Raw genomic sequence first — 27215 nt, 5'->3', positions numbered from 1 at the left:
ACCCCGTGACGTGATGGGGGTAACAAGCATTTGAGGAAAGGCTGTGACAGAGTTCTGTGTGTCCTGTCTGCCTGCACGCCTTGTCAGAAATGCACTGGGATCATTATTTCCCAGATGCTCAAAGGACTGACCATCTTCACACTGCTAACACAGGTGGGAATGGAACCCAGTCTGTGCCTTTCCCCAGACTTACCAATGGAACCGAAGCAGAAGCCATGGAAAACAGCTATGCAGGCACCAGCACCTTCTCATCATCCTTCTAAAGACGCCAATTGTTCTCTCTTCTCTTCAAAGGAGTGACGACCACCAGTCTGCTGCTTCTAAGCCTTGGGTGAAGGAGTTAACATCTTCCAGAGGAAAGAGTAGGTCCACAAATCCACATCTCCACTCTGCGAGGACAGAGGTGTAAAATCTGCAGAGAGCTCTGCCCTGCTGTCTTTTCTCAGTGGGAACAATTATCCCCCCAGAAGTATGTAGACTAATGGGCTAGCAAAGACTTCTGACTCCCAGCACAAGGGAATGCAGACTCTGCAGGCAGGCACCCAGACCAAGTGTTAAGCACTGAAATAGTCTCTTGAACTGATGAGGAACCACACAAACCAAGGCCCACTCTCAGCTAACCTCTGTCACTTGCTGTGCGTGGTCCATATATCCACAGACAACAGCAGGTGTGAGTACATCTGTCTATGTACACTTACAAAAATGTATGGATTTGTATATATGAATATATCAAAATCCTTCACACTGGATATGAAAAGCAGAGATAGGCAAATTTCTGCCAGAAGCCAGAATTTAATTTTGAAATAATTGGTTTGGTGGGCTTCTCATTTATGAATATTGCACTTATAAACTGTAATACACTGAAGTGCCCAGACAGGTTATTCCTTAATGACTGCGAGTACAGGTACCCCCAAAATAAAGAGATACTCAGATCTGTTGCCAAAAGACATTTGTGTAGCTCCATAAATACCTTTTTCAGAAAGTCTAAAGCTCACACGATGGTCACCCAGAAACCATCCTGACACATCTCACTTGTAGTTCTCAACAAGAAAAATATGCTATTTTCTCACACCTTTCCAGGAAGTAATTTAAAAATATTTTGGCTCAGAATGAGGTGCAATTGTACTCTTAGGTTTTCAAACTATAAAGACTGCTTCCAGCGTTTTAAAGCCCTAGCACATAATCAACCACATCAGCTCAGAGCTCTCACAGCACTTACTTTTATGTTGCCTTCTGTGCTTACACCTTTGTTTCTACAGAAAATAAGTTAATATTTTCTTAGTATTTGAAGAAAAAAAATTGTTTGTGATAAACGAGCTACAGAATTACGGAACTGCTGATGTTGGAAGGGGCCTCTGGAGCCCACCTACACCAACCCCCCGACAAAAGCAGGTTTAAGTAGACGGGGCTGTTCAGGGCCAGAGACAGCTGCTCAGTGCCACAGTCCTGTCCCCAAAAAGCAAAAGCCATGTGCTTCGAGCGCACCCTAGCGAACATCCTGCTGAAGCTTTTTTTTGTCTGCTTTAAAATCCTGCAAGTTTCTATATTTACCTATTAGGGCTTTGCTGCCTTGATGCTGGGGTCTGGATTTTAAAAAATACATTTATTAAAGAAAATATGGAGCTGGGTATATAAAAATCCAGCTGGGTATTTTACCCATCCATGAATGACACGGAATTAGTTTTTGCAGTGATTCACTGAATGTGAATTACAGAAGTCTTCTCACAAGGGCCTTGAAAAATTACTTTTTTTTTTTTGAGTATTCTTCTTTCTATATAAATATTATGTTGCTGCTGTTACAAGAGGCTTGTGTTTCCATAAGTTAAAATCATAGACTAACTCAAATTGGAAGGGACCCATAAGAACTGAGCCCAAGTCTCTGCTCCTTGCAGGACTACCTAAAATTAAACCATATGACTAAGAGCATATTCCAGATGCTTCTTGAACTCTGACAAGCTTGGTGCGGTAACCACTGTCCTGGGGAGCCTGTTCCAACTCTGCTCCCAGTGAAAAGTCTTTTCCTAATGTTCAGTCTGAACTTCCTCTGAATTTCTGGCACTTGCTCCTCTTAATTCCCATCAGCTGGGGACTGCACAGCTATGTAGCCTATCCAGATGTCTCTGTAAGGCCTCTCTGCCCTAGACAGAGTCCACAGCTTCCCGAATTTAGTATCATCAGTAAAATTCCTTAATGCCCATTCAAATCCTATGTACAGTTCATTTATAAAAACATTAAAGAGCACTGACCCTAAAAGTGAGCTTTGGGATGACTGACTGCCAGTTTGATGTAACCCCATTTACTGCAACTCTTTGAGCCCAAGCCGTCAGCCAGATTTAAGATAAAACTCCTTACCAGCTGGGTCTTGTTACCGGCAAAGTAACTTCAAAGATACAGTTGTGAATAAATATACAAAATATATATGGAAAATAAACTTAAGAAAATGATTTAAAAAAAAAAAGCCTTCAGATTGGTACAGGGTGTAAATAATCTTACAGCCACCTGCAGAAGGTACCATGACAATAAAGAGACCTTAACATGTGGTCCTGAAACTATTACACATGCAAGATAAACCTCTCTGAAGTGTCCAGTTGAAAAGCACATGGCTAAGGTAAACCACAAGGAGACATGTATGTTTTTATTTACCACGACTATTAATTTTCCACTTCCAGACAATACTGTCAGTTGCTCCTTTATAATTCTTTGAATTGCATTTGACTGTCAGGCTATGATGTGCACTTGTGCTCTTATCTGGTATCTCATCTTTGGGCAAACTTAAACAAAGTAACAGTGGAATCTCCCACACTTACAGATGATTCTCCACTGGTTATATGAATACAAGGAAATTAAAAGGAAAGCCCACCAGCTCTCTTAGTTTGTGCTGTTTTTGTGCTACAACTGAACAACTCCCTTTGACTGTCACCTGTTCCAAAGACCTGCTCAGGTGCCTGCACCAGTTTTGATTTGCTGCTGAGTCCTGCAGGCCAGCACGTGCAAGTGCACAGAAACCCATCTGACCAGGTCATATGGTACCACATGTCCCTGTTCATGCTTCCCAGCTGTCAAAGCACAGCACATCCTCTAGCACTAGCCAGGCACAGAGCTATCTAGGTCAAACAGTGCTTAACTATTCTCAGTCTTTGTCCTCAGCAAAGTGGCCAGACTATAGACAGCTAAATCTGTCTTTTGATGTAGTTTTGTAACACTCATCAAGAGCTGTGCTTGAGCTAACTAACATCAGCAGCTGGGACAGGACACAGGAGATAACTGAGTGCTGACAACACACATCATTCAATCATCACTACATTCTGTTCAAGATCACTTCATAACACTTCCAAACCACTTTAAAAATATATTTTCATTCTGCTGTTACCTCGCCTAAGAAAAGCATATCCCTGCTTTCTAATCCAACAAATGCAAATGACCCAGTCAACAGTACAAAGTCAAACAAAAAATAGTTTTCATCATGCTACATTTTGGTCAGGAAGGAGCAATCACAGAGCCTGGCCCTATCCCATTTTCTTGTCTTGAACAAAGTCATATGTTGGCTGAGTGTGTGGGCTAAATGAGTGTCTCCTCCTAACCTCCTACGTAACAGCCTGCTCTGTCTCTAGAGATGACTGAATTAGCAGTTTGACCCTTTCCTGGTCAATGAAGGGTTTGTGTCTCATTATCTATTCCTTTTCTCTGCTACTGAAGGAAAACAATCTTTTATGTACAGGTTGGGCAGAGAATTGATTGAGAGCAGCCCTGCAGAAGACCTGGGGGTGATGGTTCATGGAAAACTCAACACAAACTCAACACAGGCCATGTGCATTCACAGTCCAGAAAGCCAACCACATCCTGGGCTGCACCCCAAGCAGGGCAAGGGAGGGGACTCTGCCCCTCTACTCTGCTCTTGTGAGACCCCCCCTGGAGTCCTGCATCCAGTTCTGGATGGAACATGGAACTGGTGGGGCAAGTCCAGAGGAAGGCCACAAAGTTGATAAGGGGACTGGAGCACCTACCCTACAAAGACAGGCTGAGAAAGTTGGGGCTGTTCAGTGCAGAGAAGAGAAGGTTGTGTAGAACAAACCTTCCAATATTTAGAGGAGGCCTACAGGGAAGCCAGAGAAGGACTCTGTCAGGTAGTGCTAGGACAAGGAACAATGGGTACATAAAAGAGAGGAAATTTAGGTTAGATACTAGGAAGAAACTCTTTGCTGTGAGGGTATGAAGAGGTTGTCCCCAGGGAGGTTGTGGATGTCCCATCCCTGGCAGTATTCAAAGCCAGGTTGGATGAAATGTTGAGCAGCCTGGTGTAGTAGGTGTCCTTGCCCATGTCAGGGGCTTGGGACTAGGTGATCTTTAAGGTCCATTCCACCCCTCTAAAATATACAGTATATTATATGGCATCACTGTGTGAGTAAAACAGAAGGTGAGAGCTGGTGACTGAACAGTTCCCCAGGGCAGTAGTCATGACACCAAGTCTGTCAGAGTTCAAGGAGTGTCTGGACAATGTTCTCAGTCATTTGGTTTGGATTTTATGGCAGTCCTGCAAGGAGCAGAGAGCTAGAGTCAATGAACCTTAAGGGTCTCTTCCAACTCCTTATGATCTTCTTCCAACTGGAGATATTCCATGACTACATGGCAAGTACAGTGGTATATGACAAGCAGATCACAAGTCACACTGCCCTTGTGGTACAGTTCACACAAATCACCTATTTTTTCCCAATCAATAAATGATCCAAGATATTGAAAACAGATGTAAAACTTTCATATTTTTCAGTTGAATGTGAAATCTTACTCCTTTTTAATAACACATGAGGGACAGGAAGCAGACCAAGAGTAACACTTTGGGAAAACCAATCTATTTTATTTCTGTCAAGTTAGTATGTAATTTTTAAACAGTCAAGCAACACAACTCCAGAGAACTGTACCTCTTATAGTTTCCCATCACTTATCATGACTACTGAAAACATACAACGCACTTAGAGCGTGTTTTAACCAATACGGAGTTTTTGTAAACCTTCAACTGTAACTGAATACCACACTCAAAAACATCAAATATAGGTACTTTCCATACTGAGTTAGTAATATCAGATGAACTATCCTGCAACAGTACAGCATTGCAAAAATATCTCAGTAAATTTTGATTAAAAAGACTGTATCTGAAATTTAGAACACTGCTCGTACATAAAACCATATAAACAAAAATCTAGCAGCAAAATCAGTAAGTGGTTCAAATATGTCAATAGTTATATTAAATAACACTTAGTGGACTAATAAACAATACCATTTGAAAAGAACTCTTTAGGAAGCATGTAGTGGATATAGTCATTGAATGCTTTTGTACTACACTGTTCATAGTCTGAATGGAACTGCTTGTGGCAGGGACACCTTCTTTGGCACAATGCATTTTAAATTAAAGCTAGCTGAGCACACTTATGTAAGGCAAACACGTATCAAGGCAGAGCTGTAACAGAAACCCTGTGATGACAATGACAGTAACACCACACTGCGTGTGTACAGATCATGCTTAAAAATTATTCTTTTGCAGAATGCAGCAACAAGAGATATTAGCCAAACATTTAAGTAAGAAACTGGAACTCCTATACTTTCAAGAGCACACCATGAATCACTGCTTCCTCATGAGAAATTACCAATGTTGTGTCTTCTGTCATCAGTACTACATAAACCTGGAACTGAAAAACCACAGCAAGGATATAAACTTAGCATAATCTGAAGAAATAAAACTAAACCAGTGGAGTTGCTCGAAGTAGTGCAGATAATGACTTCTGTTACCAAGAATTCCACTTTCATATGCAAATCCAGAAAAAAAAGGAATCTAGGAAAATGAATTTGGTAACAGTAGTTGAAATGCAATAAATTTTAGCCAAATTAGGCTTTTAGCATACAACCCAAAAATGTCAAAGCTTGATGACATCTGTGGAAATATGTGCACCAATGTAGCTTCTAAAGTTCTTCAGAATATAGCAGTTATAAATAAATTCAGAACCAAATAATCTGTTTTCAATTGCAGGAAGTTATTAATTAAGAAAATGTTATCTGCAGTAAATTTGTATATTATCAGGAAAGAAAATTAATAAGTTAATTGACTTTTGGTTTTAGAGGAGAAAAACATTAAAGTCAATTTAATTTAACATATAAGTATTTAATTCAATGTTTTTTACATAAATCATGGGCATGTTATTCTGGACACCACTTTTGAAAGTATTTCTGAATTTTCACAATTTATTCAAGCTTTTTTTTTTGAGAGTGGTGAAAGAAATAAGTGTGTGGGTGGGAAGAAAGTGAAATCTTTATTGGGTCATATTCTGCACTTCGATAAAATTTGCTGTAAAAACACAATCTCTTCTCTCAAAAACCTGTACTAGGAAGACATAGCTAATATGGGCCAAACAGCAGTTAGACCACTTCATAAAACTATTAGCATACCCTACCATTCAAAACCTGAGTGCTGCAATCAAATACTACTCCTGAAATTCCCTGGGTGAATTTCTCTCTCTAACTCCTCCATCTCACTCTCCCTCTCGCTCTGCTCTCCAACATTCATAGCTCCTTCATCTCTGATATGAGAGCACTGGACTTCAAGTTGAAAATCTTGCTTCTTTCATGGAAAAAAGAAAAGAAAGACAAAACAATGCTCATAGAATTTACAGCAATTACTCTAAAAGTAAATCCAAATATGAGGGTATTTTATACACTTCTGTCTTCTTATCACAGAATAGGAGCTTCTGTCTTTTCTAAATGATTACTGAAATTTGAGTTATAAAAGTGAACGTGAAGAACTTTCTCATTGCTCTCTGATGACTGGCATCAGCACTTACTTTTCGCAGTCCTTGTGTCTTCAAACTAACAGGGGTAGAGACAGATACTTGTGACTGAACAGACTTAGTGATAGCTTTCTTCTCAACAAACAGAGCTTTTTCATCTTCTAGAAGTTTTTTCTCTTCCCCTAGTTTCAGCTCCTCTTTTTGATGCATTAGCGTAAGACGTTCAAATTTAGTCAGTACCTATTCAAAGAAAGCACAAAAAATAACATTTCCAACTGGCAACACAAGGTGGTGATATCGCAATAGAAAAACCCTCTGCAAAATAACACTAAAACCCATGTCAGCTTGTGTTAATAGTCGTTAAAAATTGCAGTTATTTCCCCAAACCGTTAAGATTAAAAAGCAGCAATACGGAAAAATAGTAACATTTATCAGGCTGTTCTCATGATCCAGACTACTACTCTTGAAGTACAGGTGGAAAACATAGAAGGCACTAAGTGATTCCCTACTACATTTTACTGTATCTTTATTGTATCAAAATAAGGAGGCCTTCAGAGATTAACCAATTATCAACAGACAGATTAAATCAAGATGACTCAAGCAGAATATAGTGGGGAAGTGTATATTGATCAGATTTAAATATTAATAAGTATACAGAGTTAGTCTGGTTGGGGAGTTACTGGTGGGCTGCAAGAAGCTACCTACTTTTCAGCTCTTTGACTGGGTTTTTTTGACATTACTACTGCATTTTTTGACCATACTACTGCATTTTTCTTTCCAGATGTATTTTAACGAGTTTAAACCTACTGTGAAGTTGTATGTGACAACAAAATGGGTACTTCATCCTTCCTCATTTCCCATTTCCCTACACAATTTCTCCTAGAATCCTGCTTTTGCAAACAAGAATATATATGTTATATAAATATATATTTATATATAATAATATATAAATATATATAATATATACAATAAATATATAAAAATATATAAATGCTATATAAATATAAATGTATGCCTGCTGTACACAGCAGACCTGACAAATTTTATAGGTGTATCTGCAAGTCTCCTCTAAATGAAGGATGTGAAAGAAATCTGAAATTTAACAAAAATTCCTGGTTTTCTTTAGTTTCCAGATACAAATACAGCAGCAAGAGTACATGACAAATGTTCTTTAGGAGTGACTGCATGATCACTTTCCCACATCAGGAACTTAGAAAACTAATATCCATAATTCTGCAATATGCAGAGTTCACAAACCATTTGGAATATATCACACAAGGAAAATATCAAAGGGTTAGCACAGATACTGGGTAAGACCTTGCTGAACCTGCTTTGAACATGGCCAAGCATTCTTCCAATTGAACAGCCTCACACTGAGAAGGACTGAATCTAATTTTTTTTCTCTACAAGTAGCATGGGTGTCTTAACAGATTTAGAAAAAAAAATTAAGTTGCCTTCTTATTTAAAACATGCACCTGAACACCTCAAAAAACCTGCTACAGCTTTGCTGGGGTACTGACATACAGAAAGTAACATTAATAAAAATACACAGGTTTCTAATTTCAATTAAACCAGTGTTTGAATATAAATACGCATGACCACAATAAGAGTCTGGCAGAAAGTAGATGAGAAGATCCCATCTTGCTAGTCCAGCTTGACAGGACTAAATCTTCAAAAACAGAGCCAAGATATATTCCACGTTTTCAAACAGCCTTAAGGCAGCTGAGAGTAGATGAGATTTTGAAACCAGAACCAAAACAAACCAACAGAATACCAGACACACACACTTTCAAACCTCTCAGCATGAGGGCTGAGCTTAGATTTAATAACTAAATCTGGAAATCAGGCAAACAGACATGGCCAACTCTGATAAAAAGCCTCAGGAAAGACTTTTTCCTAAAATCTTGTTTTTCACAGAGCAATCTATGCACAAAAGCACCTACTGTGTTGTTATGGCATACCATGTTTCTCAGCACACTTCTATAGAAGACAAGGAAACATAACCATTGCATTCATCACTCTTTTACTTGACCACATCAACTCCTACTCTACAGATGTGTACCACCTACTCACCAATGCCTTCAGACCATAAGCTCCTGCCTTCCCAAAACAAGATCCATTTATAGAATCACAGAATCATGTATGCTGGGAAAGACCTTTAAGATCATCAAGTCCAAGCATGAATCCAGTATTGCCAAGTCCACCACTAAACCACGTCCCCAGGTGCCACATCTACATATATTTTAAATACCTCCAGGCACGGTGACACCACTTTCCTGGGCAGCCTGTTCTCCAATGCTTAACAACCCTTTCAGTGAAGACGTTTTCCTAATATCCAGTCTAAACTTCCCATGACACAACTTTAAGTCCATTTTCTCTCATGTTGTCACTTAGCAATTAGGAGAAAAGACAAACCCCAAACTCACTACATTTCTCCTTTCAGGTAGTTGTAGAGAGCTATGAAGTCTCTCTCCCCTGAGCCTTCTTTACTTCAGGCTAAACAACCCCAGCTCCCTCAGCTGCTCCTCATAAGACATATTCTCTTGTTTGCTGGTGTCTAATCAAACTGCTTTTGATTTAATGCATTACTGTCCTCAAAATATTAGGAAATTCTAAATATCAACCAGTGATTTTGTTAAGAACTTAGCTGTTCCAAATCTCAGAAAACAAACTCAAGACAGACAGGCATGCTTGCCTGTTGCTCTGCCTCTTCCAACATTGCTGCTTTCTCCTTCACTCTCTGCACAAATCGTTGCTTAATCTCCTCTTCTTTTCTTTCCACTTCAAGGCAGAACTCGAGCCTCTTTGCCTCAATGACTTCCTGTAGACTGAAGTTCAAAAATGTAAGCAACTCTACAGCATGCTGCTTTATTCAGTGTGGAAAACCAACAATCTAGAAAATTATTTAAACAATTAATACTCATCTGAAATATTAATTTCTACACTTCCCACATAAAAATTCAAGAAGAAACCTAAACAGAAGCAAGCATCTTATCTATTTTTTTATTTACGTAAACAACCCTGAGTACAATTACTTATGCTAACAGCTCCTGGGCAATTTACATTTCAAAGTAAATACAACAATTTAGGCATCTCATGTTCTAAACACTTGATTTATACCTTTCTGACTCCAACACGCATAAGCTTCTTCTTTAAGTTGCTTACTATTAAGACACTGAAATTGCCAGAAAAATCTCCTAAAATTTCCACATTGTGAAACCTCAGTCTTCAAGTAGGACCATAGAAAAACAATTAATCTGGAGCACTAATGTAACAAAAACTGATTGATCCTTTATGAAAATGGAAGAAAATAACAGGATCTTCAAAACATATAGCACTCTTTTTTTTGTGTCAAAATTTAAATATGGCAGAATTACATTAATATAGAATGATTTCAATTTCCTAAATAGTTCAACATCCAAAACACAGGGTTACTTTCCAACATGCAACAGCCAAAATCTCAAGACTGCTTGTTTTTTCCTGAACCCTCTCTTCCAGAAGTAAATAAACTGCATATATACTATACTTATATTTGAAACTATATAGAAGGAGTAAATTAGTTCAGATCATTGAGCAAATCTCTGGCAAAAAAAACAAGTCAGCAAGTAAATATAACATTTCTTTACTATCTATGCCTCCCTTCTCTTCAGTACACAAGATCATTTTTTCCCTCCAAACAACAGGTATTTGAAATTGAGTTACTTCTTTCATGTCAAAGCATATCATGGCAAATTAAAAGATGCTAGTAATTTATTCATATGAATAAACTACTAGAGGCTTGACATTTTCAGAGTCAGTACTACCACTGCCAGGCAGTGCTGGTGGGAAATGTTGTGCTTTTCAAGAAATACTAATGGAGCTAGTACACAGATGTACCTCACACACCAAACTTCCTTTGAAAAGCAAACCTGCTTAGTGACACAAGTTCTTCCATCAAACTATAAACTTCTCTAAGTCACATGATTCCAGAGAGCACAACTGGAGGAACACAGCTGTTTTAATGGTTATTGAAAACTCAAAAGCATTGTCTTCTACATTTGGCTTAAGAACAGATCAAACTGTGGATAATGTTCTAACCTTTTTCTGGGGTTGTTCTTTACCCATTTTGCTAAGTCAGCCCTTCCCAGCTAATGTGAGTTACTGTCCTTTGCCAGGTAACTCATGCCTTCCACCCTCATATAAAATAAACAGGTATGTATATTAAGTATTTGATTTTGATTTATACTTTTAATATACATACCCACTTATGTTTTTGTCCTATCTTTTACTGTTTTCATTTAAACCATTTATAAATGGAAAAATCAAAAGAAAATCTAAAGAGTTAATTATTTAGAGCAACACTAAGCTTAAACAGCTCTCTTCTATCTTTAAATTTATGTTGACTGGGCAGTTTCTCAATCCTGAAGTTTCTTATTTGTATTCAAAATATCATCTAAAGAGAGAAGAAACATCTTGAAATTGCACATGCAGACAATGTAAGATATCAAGGCCAAAGCACTGCTCCTATTTTATCTTATTCGAGCACTACATGGCAACAAAATAAATTCAGAACAATTACCCTTTTGTGTTTGGGTTTGTTTTGGGGGCTTTTAATCAGCTGTGAAATAACAGATCACCCTGAAATTCTAAATCCCTAAATCCATGTGAAACAGGGGCATGGTTTTCACACAGATGTATTAATTCACACTATCTCCAAGTTTAGACAATAATGCTACAGCACAGGTTTTCAAGTGCTAGCAATCTCACACTCTTCACGCTTCTGCACACAGTGTCAGTTCTGATAGATAAAATGCTGCCTTTGGGAATGATAAATGCTAGAGCAAATGCTAGACTAAGTTAACATGCTACAATCACACCTTCGTTTCTTTATGTGGACATCTTTAGACCCAGACTAGGTTACTTTATCAGGTAAAAGCAATTGTGTGTTAAAATTAGTAAAAGATTAACTTTGAAGATGCTCAACTCAGTAAATAATCATATTACACATAAAAAGAAGAAAAGAAATAAAAGATGATGTTGCAGTGGCATACAACTTTGGATAAATAAACTACTGTCCTACTTCTACATCCAAACGAGTAGTACAGGAACTTCACAGGCAGCTTCTTCCCAATATGCCAGAAGGCAGGGAACATTTTGCTACTCAAGTGTCAGTGTTCAAAGGCTACAAACAGCCAATTACTCAAGTCTAGCAAAGGTTTTCTAAATTTACATTATTATCAAATTTAGTATGTAGACAGCTACATCACAGGTACAAAATATGAATTCTCAACATGCATTTTGATCATTATTTATACAACTGGCATGACATTTTAATCTTCAGGCATATACTGCTATGCAATATTAATCATACTGTAAAACTACAGCTCTTAGAATCCATATGTATATATTGTAAACATCTCTAAGGACCAAGAGGATGACAATTTAATAATACATTTTTGCCTAAAACAACAGGATAGTACCTATTCTAAAAGTTATTTAAATGCATAAGTAAACTGGGAGCCACTAAACTTCCTTTACATAAAAAGATTATTTCTATCACATTGCTGAGGATGACACTTTTTATTGTTTCCCCAGTAACCTGATAAAGCACCTTATGGGTAAGGCTGCATTGGTCTGCTAATTACATTGCATACACATCCTCTAAATTCTCTTCATTTTTAATAGTACCATAAAATACCTCTCCCAAAACACCAAACACCTTCTCTTTCAGACCTTGCATCATTCACTATGCCACATTACTGAGGGACAACCACATCTATCCTAGTCTTACTTTTCTCTTCCTGTTGCAGTAAATCTGGGAAAAAGTTAATTTTTCTAGATTCTTATGGGATATCTGTTCTCATCCTTCCAAAACAATGACATTTTCAATAAAACTGATTTACCAAAACTAGTAATTAAGTGTACTTTCTTGCCAAAACTCTCTCAATAAAACTGACATCTAGTGGTCTGTACATAAAATCTACACACCAGAGGGAACTCAGCTCTTCTGTATATCCAAGAAGCAGACAACTTTTAAATGAGCTCTGAAATGTAAAATACTGGGACATTCTGATGTGACCTGCCACTTTAGGCTGTTTACAAAACACAAACTCTGTAGGGGTTTTACAAAGATAATTCCTTTGTTTGTAGAAGAAAACACTTCTATGAATGATGGTTTTTATAATTTAACTTTTATCCTGAGATGGCTGTACTCCATGAAATGGAGCTTCAGAAAAGCTGAAGGTACTGGAGTCAATATTGCAATGAAGCAATCTGTAAAAAACAAATCTTCCCTAGACAAGGACAACAAGACATCAGCTATTAACACATGTTCTTAAACATAAACCAAATTAAAATTCTACAGTTAATTTCAGTTGGTTTTAAACCTCTATCACCTTTGGTTCTCTTTTTATGAAAAGGATGTATTACATTCTTGTCAAGTGAAGAGAAATGTCAAGAGACCACTGATTCAAGGTCAGCTCAACATCATCTAAATGAATTAATATGAAAATGTGCCTTGGTTCAAACAATGAATAACTGTTTTTAAAGCAAAGTCTTATTCTGTTTTCATGCCTGGTTTAAGTCAGTATTTCCCACCACAACTGTGCAGTAACGGTGCTTCACTAAACCATGAAGGTTTGAACAATTCACGAAGCATCAGCTCTTCCCCAGCAGGATTCTGACCAGTTAAAAGTACAGTCCCATGCATTAAAAAAAAAAAAAAAAAAAAAAAAAAAAAAAAAAAAAAAAACCCAAAGGAAGCTGGAAGAGGGAGATGAGAGAACTGGAAATAAAAGATTAAACAAAATGGATATAAAATTTTAAATGCTTCCTGCAGAAAGCAGCTTTACTACATGAAACAACTGAGTGTCTATAACCTTCCGCTTAACTTTTCTTTGGAATCCTCTTTTAACTCCCTATAGTGCAGCAAGAGATTTCTTGACCTGAAAATGCTAAGACATTTGTTATCATGGCAGATAATGTGGGAAGTCAACAGTGTAACCACTTATTTTGTAAAAGTGTTTGCTTCAGTTCCTTCTGAACCTGGAGTCCAACCAAACTATTATTTATATCAGACATTCTTAGGAAAGAAAGTAAAACATAATAATAATATATACTGAAAATAATCTAAAAGTTCGCAAAGCACAGATACCTAAAGAAAACAGACATGCTTCCTGAAAAAAATTAAAATCCTCAGGTGCATTATAGAAGAAAAAGATTTCAGAAATACAACTGGTTTTCATGTTTTAAAAAGAATGCTGATTCAAATCCATATATGAAGGTAACTGAATGAACAGCTACATCCTTCAATCAAAAAAAAACCATTCTTTCAGTCTTAGAAAGCTTATTTTATGTATGAACCGCCGCTCTGATGGGGTTGATGTGAAGTGAAAGGATGCTGAAAGCAAGTGCTGCACACCAAGTCCTTTACCTGACTTGTTTGCTCTCAGGGCCAATGTCTCTGCAACCCAACTTTTCCAGCCTGCAGCGCCTGTACGACTCATAATATGCGCGAGTCTTCTCCTTTAAATCTTCCATATTTGTGCAAAGCATCCTGCGGAGCTTTATAGTGTCACAGTGGTTCTCATTTTCCACTAATCAGTAAAGAAGATGATTTTATTATTATGCAGAAGTAGCAGAATAGTCAAAATACATTATAAACATCATCACTTACCTTTCCCTAGAAGTATATTTAGTGAACAAAGTATCTTGTTGTTTATTATACCTCTTACACGTCTTTATAATTTTTAATATACACACTGAAGTACTGAAGACATGGAAGTACTGGTGAACATATTTCAACCTGTCCTGATTTCCTGCTTGAGATGAAGACCATCACATTTCTCTCTTTTTTAACCCTCTTTACTGACAATCACAAATGCTTGAAATTTGGTAGTGCTAGAGGTACTGCCACTATCTTAACCTGCCCGAACACTACATACACCATCTCATACTTTGATCCCAAGAATGCACCAGTGTGGATGAAATTACAAGTTAGTGCATGTCTCAAGTATTAATTGCTAAGTTCCTTATACTGTTGATGCAAAATACATCAGCCTGGCATCAGTGAAAGAGCCCCTTGTATTACTGTGGATTTTATACTTCAACAAAAGCAAAAGCTCATAAAGATACTTTTAAGAATTCTTTTACCTTTTACAATGCCCCAAGGGTACTGACGAGCTCTCACCATTTTGTTTCCAATTTTCACCTTCTCCATACTTCCTACCACAGCAAATGGCAAATAACCCTGTAGGAGATGTACCAATTAAGTCTTATCTGTCAGCACTCTTACATAAAAACAGAGAAACACCTCAGAAATAAATTAGGGAGGAAACCACCATTTCAGGAAAAGCCAACAAGCAGTTAAAACCAGAAAACACCTCTAGGAGATCAGTAGCTAGGCAGTATCCACTGATAAAAAAACTATTAACTACAATAGAACATGAGGAGCAGTTAATAGATCCAGATGGGTATACTGACAACTCAGGGGAACCTCAACAGGCTGGAGAAATGGGCCAACAGGCACCTCACGAAGTGGAAATGAGAGCAATGCTAAGTCCTGCGTGTCAGGAGGAATAAGCCCATGCCCCAGCACATGCTGGGGGGCCAACACTCTGCAAAGGCACTCTGCAGAATAACCTGGTGAACAGCAGGCTGTTCCTGATTCAGCAGGTCTGTCCCAAGGGCAAAGGCAGCCAACTACACCCTGAGCTGCACTAGGAATGTCAGCCCCAAACAGAAAACTGCTCTAGAACATGTGACTCACATTCAGTCAGAGCTCATATCCCAGTAACACTCACGTGACAATCACACATTGGAACCTGCGCTGTGGTTACTGCTGTGGCCTTGGCACAAAGACAGGCTGGGCACTGACTGCCTGTGTGCTGACCCACAACAGTTGACCAAATAAAGAAACACCATTACCTGGAAAATAAATCACTGGCAGAGCATGGAAGTGCTAAGTAACAAACCACCACGTTTCCCCACAGCAAAAGGACCTGTTACTGATGGACAGCTGCACATTCTCACTCCCTGGCCAGGTAACAGAGGTTGGGAATGCACAGCCATGGGCTCCAGCATGCTGGCTCCTGTTCCCTGCTTTCAAACCCCTGTACACACAAACATGGTCACGTGCACCTACAAACACACACATGAGAGCAGCAAACACAGAGCACTCAAGGCAAAGCCATCTAGCTTCACAGCCTTAGCTGAGAGCTGGCAGCCACCCCTGGGACAGTCAGAAAGGACAACTGAAAATAGGCCAGTTACATCTGACTTCTTCATCCTCAGGGAAAATCTGCCCTAATTTCAAAAGAAAGTACTAAGTAAAGAAAAAATGCAGGTGTAAGACTTGCTATTGTAGAAAGTTGTAGACATAAGGCACCTAAATATCTTCTCTACCAGATGTAAAATTGTATCTGTTGAGGAAAAGAGCAAAGTCAATCTGTCCATCTGTAATAGTAACTATATATTAATTAACCAGATAGTATAAAAACCATTTATGCATGAGAACCTCTTTTCTGTTACAGGTATCAACAGCAGAGGGGCAGGAAGATTTGCAAGTAGGAAAGAAATCCCCAACACATAAGAAGAATAAACAAACTCGTGACATGCAAACTTACAAGTTTAAAGACAATGGTGAAAGCAGTAACATTAATCAGCATTAGAGAATGATGCTTTAGTACTGAAATATCAACATTTTTGTCATTTACTTACATTTGTGATGGTATTAATCTCAGAAACGGTTTCATCATCAGTAGGAAACTGGTATATTCGGATGCCATTGCTAGCTAATTCACTCATTATTTTCTTCTTGAACTCTTGTAGCTCAGTTTTAGAAATGCTGTCTGCTTTGCCTATAACTGGTATAATATTCACCTATGAATGACAAATTACATGAAATGTGTGAGACTTCAATTTTGAGGTGGCAACTTTTGTAAATAGAATTGTTTTTAATTAGCTGACTTCCTCTGCAGTCCAAACCTTTCCATCAAGTGATATCAAATTTTCATGAACAATGAAAAATATTCTCATGGGCATCATTCAACTAACTAGCAACTAATTATTTAATATACTCCCTTAAAAGTAATTGATTCTAAGAAGAAGGAAGGAGGTTTCATAGAGCTAAGTACTCAAATGCAAGCAATGCCTGCTTATTAACTTAAATACTAAATTAAGTATTTATATCTCTGTTAAAAAAAATAGATTGTTTAGTTTATAGCAGCAGGGGACATGGCTCAGGTGTTAAATGAAAGCTGGCAGTCTAAACACAGAAAGAAAAGGAAGCTGTCTACCAAACCCTGCCTACCCCTGAGCCTCTTCCTTGGGTTCCTTTCAGCTACATCTTCTTCACCTCACCACTGCAGCACAGTTTCTCCAGTATCTGACATGAGCAGAGGAGTAACAAAGGCTAAAGCTTCTTGCTCACCAGTCTTTACTGAGCTAATTATTCAGACCACAGAATTCAGTTCCATTAAACTGTCCTATTTCCTAAAACAGTGATGGCAGTAACTTGGAAGCGACAGATGCCAAATTTTTCTTACAAATACTACCAATACTCCCAAAATACACATTTTTCAGAACTAAATGGAAAAAATTAATGTCCAAATGGAAATAATTAATATCCAAATATTTTGAAAGAACAACATCAATAACTCTTTCAGATTTCAGAAGATGAAGTGTTTTACAGAGTTTCTTGATCACAGATGCAAAAAGGAAGGAGAGGAAAAGAAGAAAAGAAAAAAAGAAAAAAAACATACACACTTTCTATTCTTCTGAATATTCCGCCCAAATGGAAATGCCTAAATGTCAGGAACAGATTTAAAATGGGTATTTTTCAAGTAAGACTTCTGTCTTAAGCAAAATGTCCCAAAGAAAAAGAAGCAAGCCAGCTCTGAAGTATGACTTCCAAGATTACCTGATGATAGTCCTTAATTATGCAGCATAAATGATCTAAGCCTATACGGGGTAAAATATCTAAAATCAAATAAAATTATGGAATATATTTTTGTAATAACTGAACTCATTTAGAATAAACAATCTGTTACACTAGGAGTAATTCACACCTTCAATCAAATTAGCTGAGGGACAACAACGTAGGTTTTCTCCAATATAGGTCTAAAAATGGATGGAACACAGAGTCCTCAGAATTAAATTAACCTCTACTCTTTTTCAACACCAAAGTTGTCTTTTCAACGTGAACATTTTTCAAGCACTCACTAATTAAGAGATAATTTCTTAGAAAACAGAAAACAAATAGCAGAGAAAGTCTACCAAGAAGAACAGTAAAATGCAAAATCATCAGAAACTGTGATTACAGCTATCAATATTGACATTAAATCACCACAACTGTATAAAAATTGAAAGCATAAAATTAACTCTGGCTTTAGATAAGCAACAAAGAAGGAAAATAAATACATGTAATTGAAAACATTGGTGGTTGCAAGAGCAAGCTGATTGAAGTGTACCTCTGTGAATCAATATAAAAATTTCTGAAGATTCTTTCTGCAGGGAAAAAACCCAAACTAAATCCCCACGATACTTTACTGACTGAGCCATAACCTGCATACAATTCTGTGACAATGAATTACAATTGCAGCGCCCTTAGCTGAATAATCACTATTTCCAGAAAGAAAGAGTACAGGAAAAGATCCCCTTTGTCTGTGAATGAAACCTGGCTGGTCTGTAGTGATGCCATCATAAGCAAAACTAGAGGATTTTCCAGTGTCTAAATGCTAGAGACCAAATTCTTAGCTATTCATCCAATTCATAATAAATAAAAAAAAATTGGCCATAGATACTCTTTTTTCTTCAAGGACTGCAGAGTACAGGATGAACCTAATCTATCCCAAGAACCCTCTGTACCTCTGAGCTGTGTAATCTGCTATTGTTTTGTAGCAGCAGACTGTAACAAAAGTACACAGTGTACACTGCAGTAGATTTAGGAAGAAACTCAAGACAGCTTTCTACATAGATTTACACATTTGATGGATGCATGTGGCTGTACCATCTTCTCTTTATGGAATCCTGTACTCAGCAAATATACCCAGGGACTCCCATATCCTGGGAAATTCCAAGTTCTTAACTGCCACTAGGAGAATGCAGTACTAAAAGCACCACAAACATGCTCCACAACAAGATGGAAACAAAACTACAGTTAAGCACATAACTCTTTCTGTGTGTACACGGGTATTTCTGTAGTAAGATCAGAAAGAATCCATTGCAAATGGATAAAATAACAGAGTTCATGTGGTTTATGCTCTCTCTGTGCCAAAGCAGAATTTAGAAATTTTGCAGTAGGTGGCTAGAAGTCAAAATACCTCAAAGCAGAATTACTTTTGGTTTATCCTGATGGAAGTATTTTCTGAGGATGCTGGAATTCGAAGATCTATACCCTTTTCTTTTGAAAGAAACACTGTTTTAAAGGAAGTTCAGTAAAGAGCAGGCACAACCTAGAAACCAGCAATATAGCACACAGAAATGTGCTCTCCCGTGCCTTTGCACCACCATACCTTCCCTTCTCTGCTATTGAGAAGTTCAAAATGCAAAATATATCCACAAACAAAGTAACAAAAGTCCCAAATGTGCTTATCAAACACAAATGTGGCTGAGACAGCTGATTTAATCCTTGCTATCTTGGAAAAACTTCTCAGAAACAAGAAAATGCAGGAAGAAAATTTAGTGGGAGGGCTCTAGTACAGTACAAAGAAAAAAGCAAAAGGCACAGCAAATGCATTTAAGCTTTCAAAATTTTCAACAATTCAACAAATTAAATCCAAATAATAAAAGGTTTCTTAAAATATGTTAAACATTTACCTTCACACAGATCCATTACATGAAGAAAGTTATGGATTTAGGAAATGCAAGTAATTTCACTAGAAACTGCTACTTCAAAGCTTTTCTAAATCAGTATGTTAAAACACTACTGCAGCCTATCACAGAAAAAGCCACATTGGCAGAGTTCTCTGTTCAAGGCTCTTCATGCCTCTTCAGTTATCTAAAAGGAAGATCTTCAGTGCTGCAGAGCTTTTTAGATGCCAACTTTCCAGCAGTCCAAAAACTAGAAACAAGCTTAATTAGAAATAGTAAAGTACTTCTAGAAGGTACACTATCCAATCCCACTACAATGTTTAGGGTTCAATAAAAGTAAAGTTGGTGTGGTTCTACTTTTTTTGACTTTTTTTTTAACTTCGTTGTGCTTCTTTTTTCAATGTTCTTACCATATGTCTCTCTTTTTGATTTGAAAACAAACAAGTGATGAACTGCAAGCTACTTGCAGAGCCCATTTATTTGGAACTTAAAGTGTATCAGTACCAAAAAAACATTACAAAACCAAATGCATCAATATAGAACTGAAACATGGTAGTGGACCTAAAGGCTACAAGATGCTTTAGAAAGTAAGACAAATTCTTGGAACTGTTTCCAAGTCTTACCTTACTGTCTAGGCTTCTCATAGTTAACAAATCTATGGTTTTTAGAGAACGGCCTGTAGGTGAAATGAAATAGAGGCAGACATGGATGCGAGTATCATGGTAGCTAAATAAAGAACGTATAACTTTCAGTTCTTCCTCGAGATAGGCTTCAAATTGTGCATCTACATAATCCACTATTGGCTGATAGCTGTAGGAAATAAAATTTAACAACCAGATATTAGCTACTCCTAAACAGAGACAGACTAAGAAGGGAATTCTCTTGTATTGTTCTGCAGATTTTTGCTTTAAATGTCAAAAGGCTGCTCAAGTAGGGCAGAAAATTATGTGTACAGACTAACCCTAATTTCTGAAAAGCTACTCAAAAAAGAATTGTGCATCTAATACAAACAAAATATTTCCTAGCTACCATTAAGTAGCTAGGAAAAAAGCTACATAAAGTTAATGATGATTATAGCCAAACTTCCCAAGTGATGTTTTTAAATTTTTGCAATTAAGTTGTGCAAATGCAGAACTCTTAAATATAAGGAAGATACAACAACCTCTTAGGTACAATACAAGAAAAGAAAGAATAAGCAACTAATAGTACCAAGAAACAGGATGAACTTTATCTTCTGAAGTACTGTACATGAGAGAGCTCTTAAACAATAGACAAAAACTAAAATGAGAAATGCTAGAGAATAAAATCTGATTTATAGTAAGTACAGTTTAAGTATACTTTATCCTACCTAAAACCAGATTCTAATGTGCTTTCAAAAATAGTTTTGTTAGATGTAGAAGCAGTGCACCCTTACATTTTTTCTGCTCCACAAAGTTTACAAACCAGATCAAATGCTATTGAAATCCAGAAGCAGGTGTTACACACAAAATCAAAAGAACAAAAGGGCACCCCCTATACCACACATCAAAACCTCTAATAGCTATACTGGTATCTACTTGCATCTCCTTCATCCAATTCACCAGCAGCAGCTATTATCCAGTCATATCATAAGCCACAGCTGTCATATAATCTTAATGTGACTCTCTAATCTTTTATTATATGAGTACCACCATTTAGGTACTCACATGGCATAAATTCTTTACAATTACGTTGAAAGAAAAATCTGCTGAGTCAGTTCAGTCCTGTGAAAAAGTCGCAAAAGCAGAGACTCAGAAAAAGTTCAGCACACTGAAACACCAGTGTGCTGCCTCTATATCATCTGACTAAGCTGACTGACACAAAAAACAAAGACCTTTGGTAATCCACATGGTTGATCTTCCAGTTTAAAATCTTCAATAAGTTACAATCAAACTGTTAAAAACCCTGTAGATCTAATCTATATAATCTACAGTACTTTATAAACTGCTTGGCTATTTAAAAACCTACCCATTGAACTCCCTGCTTTTCTCCACCTCAAAAGAAACTACTGCATATACACAAATTAATAAAAGATTAAGAAAGAAAAGATTTCATAAACAAAAGGGCAGAGTTCATCTGAATTATAAAATAATTCATATTATTCATTCATAATTCATTATAAAATAAGAAAAACAATGTGTTTACTTTGGCACACAGGGAAAATAGTTAACCATCTATTTGGAACCCATGTAAAACAACCACTTAATACAAAGCCCAAAGAAAAATCAACTTGCACTTAAGACCAAAACTTCAGCATAACATGGTGACAAGAGGGCACTTACCTATCTGCTTTGTTCACCTGGTCACCAAACCCCACTGTTTTTACAACTGTCAGCTTCAAAAGAACATTACTTTCCTGGAGTTCAAAAGTCTGGGCTCTAAGTCGCACACTTGACAGAAAATGTGTTGATGGAGAGTCCTCAAAATCGGTGTTAAACAAACTGCTCACCAAGGCTGATTTCCCAATTCCAGTTTCCCCTAAAGTTAAACAGAAGGGTTGGAGAAGACATTTTTCACATCAAATAAACACATAATAATCACAGAAAGTGTACACAAAAACTCAACTGATTTCTCTGAGCAAAACTGTGCATTTGTGCATTCTTTTAGTGAACCCTAAATATATTTTCATTAGTATTTTCATCCTACATACAAGGGTAAATTATCAGCTAATGAGTAATAAGCAGAACATTTTGGTTTCTTTAAAAGTCTGAATTAACTTCCTACAGATTTTTAAAAGTTAAGTAGCTAGCTGTGAAACCATAGATTCAAGAAAGGTATTTTAAGAGTAAGGGTAAAATATTAGAGCAAAACATTTGATAAGTATAGAAACACTTCAGTAATACCACCTTTGAATTTCAGAATTTTTTTAATCTGGAGCTCTTTGTTACAGGTGTAAGCCCCATTTACTCAAAAAAATCCAAAAGGCTGCTGATAAATGAATAAATGACTGGCACCCACTTTCAACATTTTTTGGTCTTCACATTGTTTACGAAAATGCTACATACAAACCCAAATAAACAAAGCTGGGAGAAGGGGTGGAATTACAGTTAACATTAAAGAAACTGTTTGACACCACAACGGGATTTAAATTTCAGTCACTTCCTAAGATGGGTATACCACTAAAGCCTTTAGGCACCTAGATACTACTCACCAATGCAAAGAATGTTGAAGCAGAAGCCATGCTTGATGGATTTCCTAATCAGTTGGTCAGGTAAGCTATCAAACCCAACATGTGCAGACAAGGACAAAGTTCGACAGCCAACATTTTGCTGCAGAAAAATAATTTTAATATATCAGTTAACAATGGCAATAAAAATTCTACTAGAAAGCTAGAACTCATTCCTTATGATTTCACAGGCAATGAAGAAAAGCCAAGTCTGGAAAAAAAAAGATCTGTCAAATGAGCTTTATTCCATGATTTGAGGAAAAATTTAAATTTACTTTACAGAACAAATTGCAGGCTTAAAAGAAAAAAGAAAAACAAAGGGAAAAAAATCCCAAACCAAACAACCTTATGAAACGTGAATGAAATAAAGTAGACAAGTCCAACTGAAAATGTAAACTGAAAACTGTAGGGAGAAAATACATCACAGTTGGTTTGCTCCTAGAAAATAGGAAAAAGTACTACAAAAATCTAAGCATCAGAATTCAAAATAGAAAGCATAATCAGAGGAAGGTGTGTGTTACCAAACGGAACTCTTTCTGAGGAGCTGGAACTGAAATTGCTATTTCTGTCAACTAAAACATTATCTACACTCATTATATGCACCAGAACTCTGAGACAGCATTACACCTATTTCATTAGAAATATCTAAAGGTGCACATTCCTTTTCAAACATCAGCTAGCAATCTAGAACCATGACATCAAGGCAGTGAGCACACTAATGCATAAGGCTAAAAGGAAATATCTTGATCCCTAGAAATTAACTGTATTTTTAAACAAATATTGCATAACAGAAGTAGAAATGGTGGCAGGTCCATGCTATTCTTTCTCTTATATTTCCAATCCACATGGAATTGGAAACCATTACTGTTTCCTGTGAACATGCACATGGTGAACAGTAGGAAATGTTTTAATTTAACACTTAAAAGCCTATTAAAGTGACACCTTTTCTAATAGGTATGCATGGCAAATCTCAGAATTCTTACAGCTAGAAGGATATGGATATTCCTCAAGGCATATATACTCATCCTCTTCTTTATTCGCACAGGACTCCCTTGTATGGACTTACAGACTGCACTGCACTAACTGCACCAACGCTCATTCTACATTCCTCTAATTAGATAATTCCATTTTAGACTAATATGAGGGAAAATGCATATGCAAAATGAACTATTTAAAGACAAAATATGACATCTTCGGGTTATTTTTAAAAAAGTACATTCAAAGCACGTCAGAAAACAAAATTTCTCAAGGCATTCTACCAGAAGAATATTACTATTAAAAAGTGCTGAGAAACACTGAGACCTGTCAGTTTCCTGTCCATTTAAAGACAAGTGCATCTGAGACAGAATGGCTGCACATCCAAGACCTCTAGCTACTCAGTCTGATACTCAAAGCATCTCTATTGCCACTAGGATAAGACAGTTCCTCTAACACAAACCACTCAGCCTCCACACCAAAAGCCAGTGCAAGAGGCTCAGTGTGACTGCAGAAGGGAGGCCTTTCACCTTCATGTCATCAGCTTAAATCCCAAACTCTGCACTGCCATTTGTAACTCTCCAAACAAAACAAAAAAAAACCAAAAAAAAACACGCCGGAAAAAATTTATTTCCTTCTGATGTCCAGATGTTAGAAAGATAAATTATTTTGTCAGCAAAATTGCCTTGCTAATGCTTAGGGCTTGACATGCCTCGATGATCTCAGACCTGGAGGAGGTTAACAAAGCCTGGGGAGAAGGATGTGCTAATGAGAATGGACACAAAAAAATTAAAATTTATGGGCTACAAGGACATTTGGCAGAATACCCAATATAAGGAAGAAACTAACAAAGCCAACTCAGCAACTATGCTGAAATCAACTGACTCAGCTCCGAGGAAATTTTAGCAGGAGGAGATTGTGACCATCAACTCAAGAAACCCACCAACTCAAAAGAAGAGAAAAACTACAAACGTGAACTAATTAGCACGACAAACGAGAGAATCACTAATCAACAGAAGGTGGAACACTAATTAAGAAAACTATGCAACTAGTAGTCAACGACCCTTGATTTCCTTGTTTGCTAAAATCTATAAATGTCGTCTTGACGACTGGGCAGCTAGCATTTTGTGGGTTATCACCTAGCACCCCACTTTGCACAAACTAGAATAAAGAAACAGAAGTAGCTTGTCTCAGTGTTTAAATTGCTGCTGCCTACCAAGCAGGGAGCACTCCTTCAGGACAACACAATACTTCCCTTCTTTACACAGGAATCATTGTGTAAACTTATTCCACCTGAGAGCAACGGAAGCATTGTCTTAATAGAAAAGCAGCAGCCATATTTTTCCTTCTGAAATTTTCCACGGACATAGGTGTCTGTCCCTCTGCTATTGTCTAACAAATAAGCAGAGAAATCAAGTCCGCAAAACTGACCACAAGATATCTGCACTCTTACTACTTTTAAAAGAAGTATCACCTGGTTGATCACCTAATTGACATCACCTAAACCATATCTCATTCCTTCCCTCAACCCCATTTTTAAAGGTTGGTGGCACAACTGTGTCTGGATTTCTCCAGATTCGTTAAATTGGATGGGGCTCTGAGCAACATGGTCTAGTGAAAACTGTCCCTGCCCAGAGCAGGAGGGCTGGAACCAATCTTTTTGAGATCCCGTCCAACCCAAACCATTCTAAGACTCTACTGGATTTGCAGATGTGACTGAAATTCGCCTCCAAAACTGAAAGAAAACGGTAACCAGTGGGTGATTATGCAGGGGGTGAGGGTCCCGCCAGCCCCGGCAGCTACGCCGAGCTCCTGGGAAGGATGCCGCGCCCATGGATATCCCCCATGAGCACCCAAATCTGACTCTTCCTCAGCCCCGAGTTTTCCACTACTACCTACAGGCACAGGAGCTACGCTCCAGCACTGTCCCGTGGATGGGCTCGATATCTTCAGGACATAAAGCTGACAGCTTGGCCATCACACAGAAGTAACTCTTCTGTAGGTAAGATTCAACTTATTGCCTGAAATACGCGATACGCCACGGGAGCGCTGGGAAGAGTGACACCTGAAAACAAGTTCCTTTAACAACGAGTGTTCTAAAAGCCTGGCAGCTCTGGGAACCAGACGGCGTGAGGCAGGAGCCTTCATCTCCCCCGCTAACCTGACCCCCACCAGCGCCCGGCACGGACCGAGGCAGAGCCCGGTACCCCACGGCGAGGTACAGGCGGCACTTCCACCTCTTCGCACGGTATGACCGCCACCCTCCCTCGCCTCCCACTGCCGTCGCTGCCGAGCCCCTCCGCCCCCTCAGCCGCGCCGGGCTCACCCCCGGCACGGGGCTGCTCACCAGCCGCTCCCCGCACCGCGGAGGGGACTTACCAGGTGCCCGTCGGCATCGGAAGCGGCCATAGCCCCGCCAGAGAGCTAGAGAAGGAGGGAGGAGAGAGTAGGGAGAGAAGGACGCGGCCAAAACTGCCGCCGAAAGGCAGAGCCACGCGGCGGGGAGGAGCGCGGGGAGGGGACGCGGCCGCGGCTCCGCCGCCGGGGCGGGCGCTGTTGGCGGCGCCTCCCGGCCGGAGGGCGGCGCGGTGCCGCCGCCGCGGCAGTGATTGCCGGGCATGCTGCCGCCGGGAGGAGGGGCTCGGGCAGCAGCGGCTCTACCGCGCCCGCACCACCACTGCCACCACCATCTCCAGCGGCGGCAGTAGCAGCAGGAGGAGCGCCGGCGGCGCGATGGGGTAGCGGCGGCGATGGCGGAGCCGGCGGAGCTGCAGCAGGAGTCCGTGGTGCGGTTTCTAGCGGCGCGGGGCGGGCGGGCGCGCAACGCGGAGCTGCTGGAGCATTTCCGGGACTGGCTGAACCCCGCGGATCCCTCCCGCCGCGCCGCCGCCCGGCATCGCTTCAAGGAGCTGGTCAACGCAGTGGCCACCGTGCGCCAGGAGCCCGGCACCGGCGTCAAGTACGTGCACCTCCGCCGCCGGTACTGCGCCCCCGAGGCCCCCGCCGCCGCCCCCCTGACCCCCGGGGAGCAGGAGCCGGCGGCGGAGAATAGCGCGAAGCAGCCGAGCCCGCCGCCCTCCCCACGGGCAGGCGCTGAGGAGACGCCGCCGGCAACAGGCGAGGATGCCGGCAGCCGCCCGCAGCCCCCGGGGCAGCGGGGCGAGCCGCCCCGGCCGAGCGCGGCGGTGGCTGGAGGCCAGCGGAGGGGCTCCCGGCGGGGGCCACCGCCCGGGCGCGGCGAAGGCGGCGGCGAGGAGACGGCGATAGGGACGGGCCCGGGGCGGCCCCCGGCGACGGACGAGGCGGGGGCGGCGGAGGGAGCGCCCGGGGCGGCGGCGCAGGGCGGCGGCCGGCGGAGCCTGCGGGAGGCGGCGCGGGGCAGCTCCCCTCAGATGAAGCGCGGCGCCCTGCCCGGCGGGGGCCGCGGCCGCGACTCGGACAGCGCCTCGGTGGCCTCGTCCTCCGCCGAGGAGGAGGGCAGCACCACCGGCTCC

The 27215-nt window shown here is 39.6% G+C and overlaps 1 protein-coding gene across 7 annotated transcripts in view; it reads right to left on the bottom strand.

Annotated features, from left to right (window-relative positions):
• Positions 1–222: 222 nt before the first annotated feature.
• Positions 223–27215, bottom strand: part of LOC135293567 (septin-10-like) — an 82040-nt gene continuing 55047 nt past the window's right edge. For 3 of the 7 annotated variants that reach the window (XM_064407893.1, XM_064407897.1, XM_064407890.1), the window contains 9 exons: positions 22732–22849; positions 21863–22058; positions 20186–20372; positions 16470–16631; positions 14904–15000; positions 14185–14347; positions 9469–9601; positions 6828–7013; positions 4832–6607 (listed from right to left, as the gene is read on the bottom strand). In XM_064407893.1, coding sequence (XP_064263963.1) covers positions 6464–6607; positions 6828–7013; positions 9469–9601; positions 14185–14347; positions 14904–15000; positions 16470–16631; positions 20186–20372; positions 21863–22058; positions 22732–22849 — 1386 coding nt within the window. In that variant the 3' untranslated portion in view covers positions 4832–6463. Of the gene's footprint in view, positions 390–4831; positions 6608–6827; positions 7014–9468; positions 9602–14184; positions 14348–14903; positions 15001–16469; positions 16632–20185; positions 20373–21862; positions 22059–22731; positions 22850–24251; positions 24275–26100; positions 26261–27215 lie in introns of those variants that run through there. The other 4 variants (XM_064407894.1, XM_064407895.1, XM_064407892.1 and 1 more) reach the window with 4 other exon arrangements.

This window comes from Passer domesticus, chromosome 2, assembly GCF_036417665.1.
Source record: "Passer domesticus isolate bPasDom1 chromosome 2, bPasDom1.hap1, whole genome shotgun sequence".
NCBI classification, from domain to species: domain Eukaryota; kingdom Metazoa; phylum Chordata; class Aves; order Passeriformes; family Passeridae; genus Passer; species Passer domesticus.
Note: the sequence above shows the minus strand (reverse complement) of the source record. Positions and strands in the feature narration are given on the sequence as shown.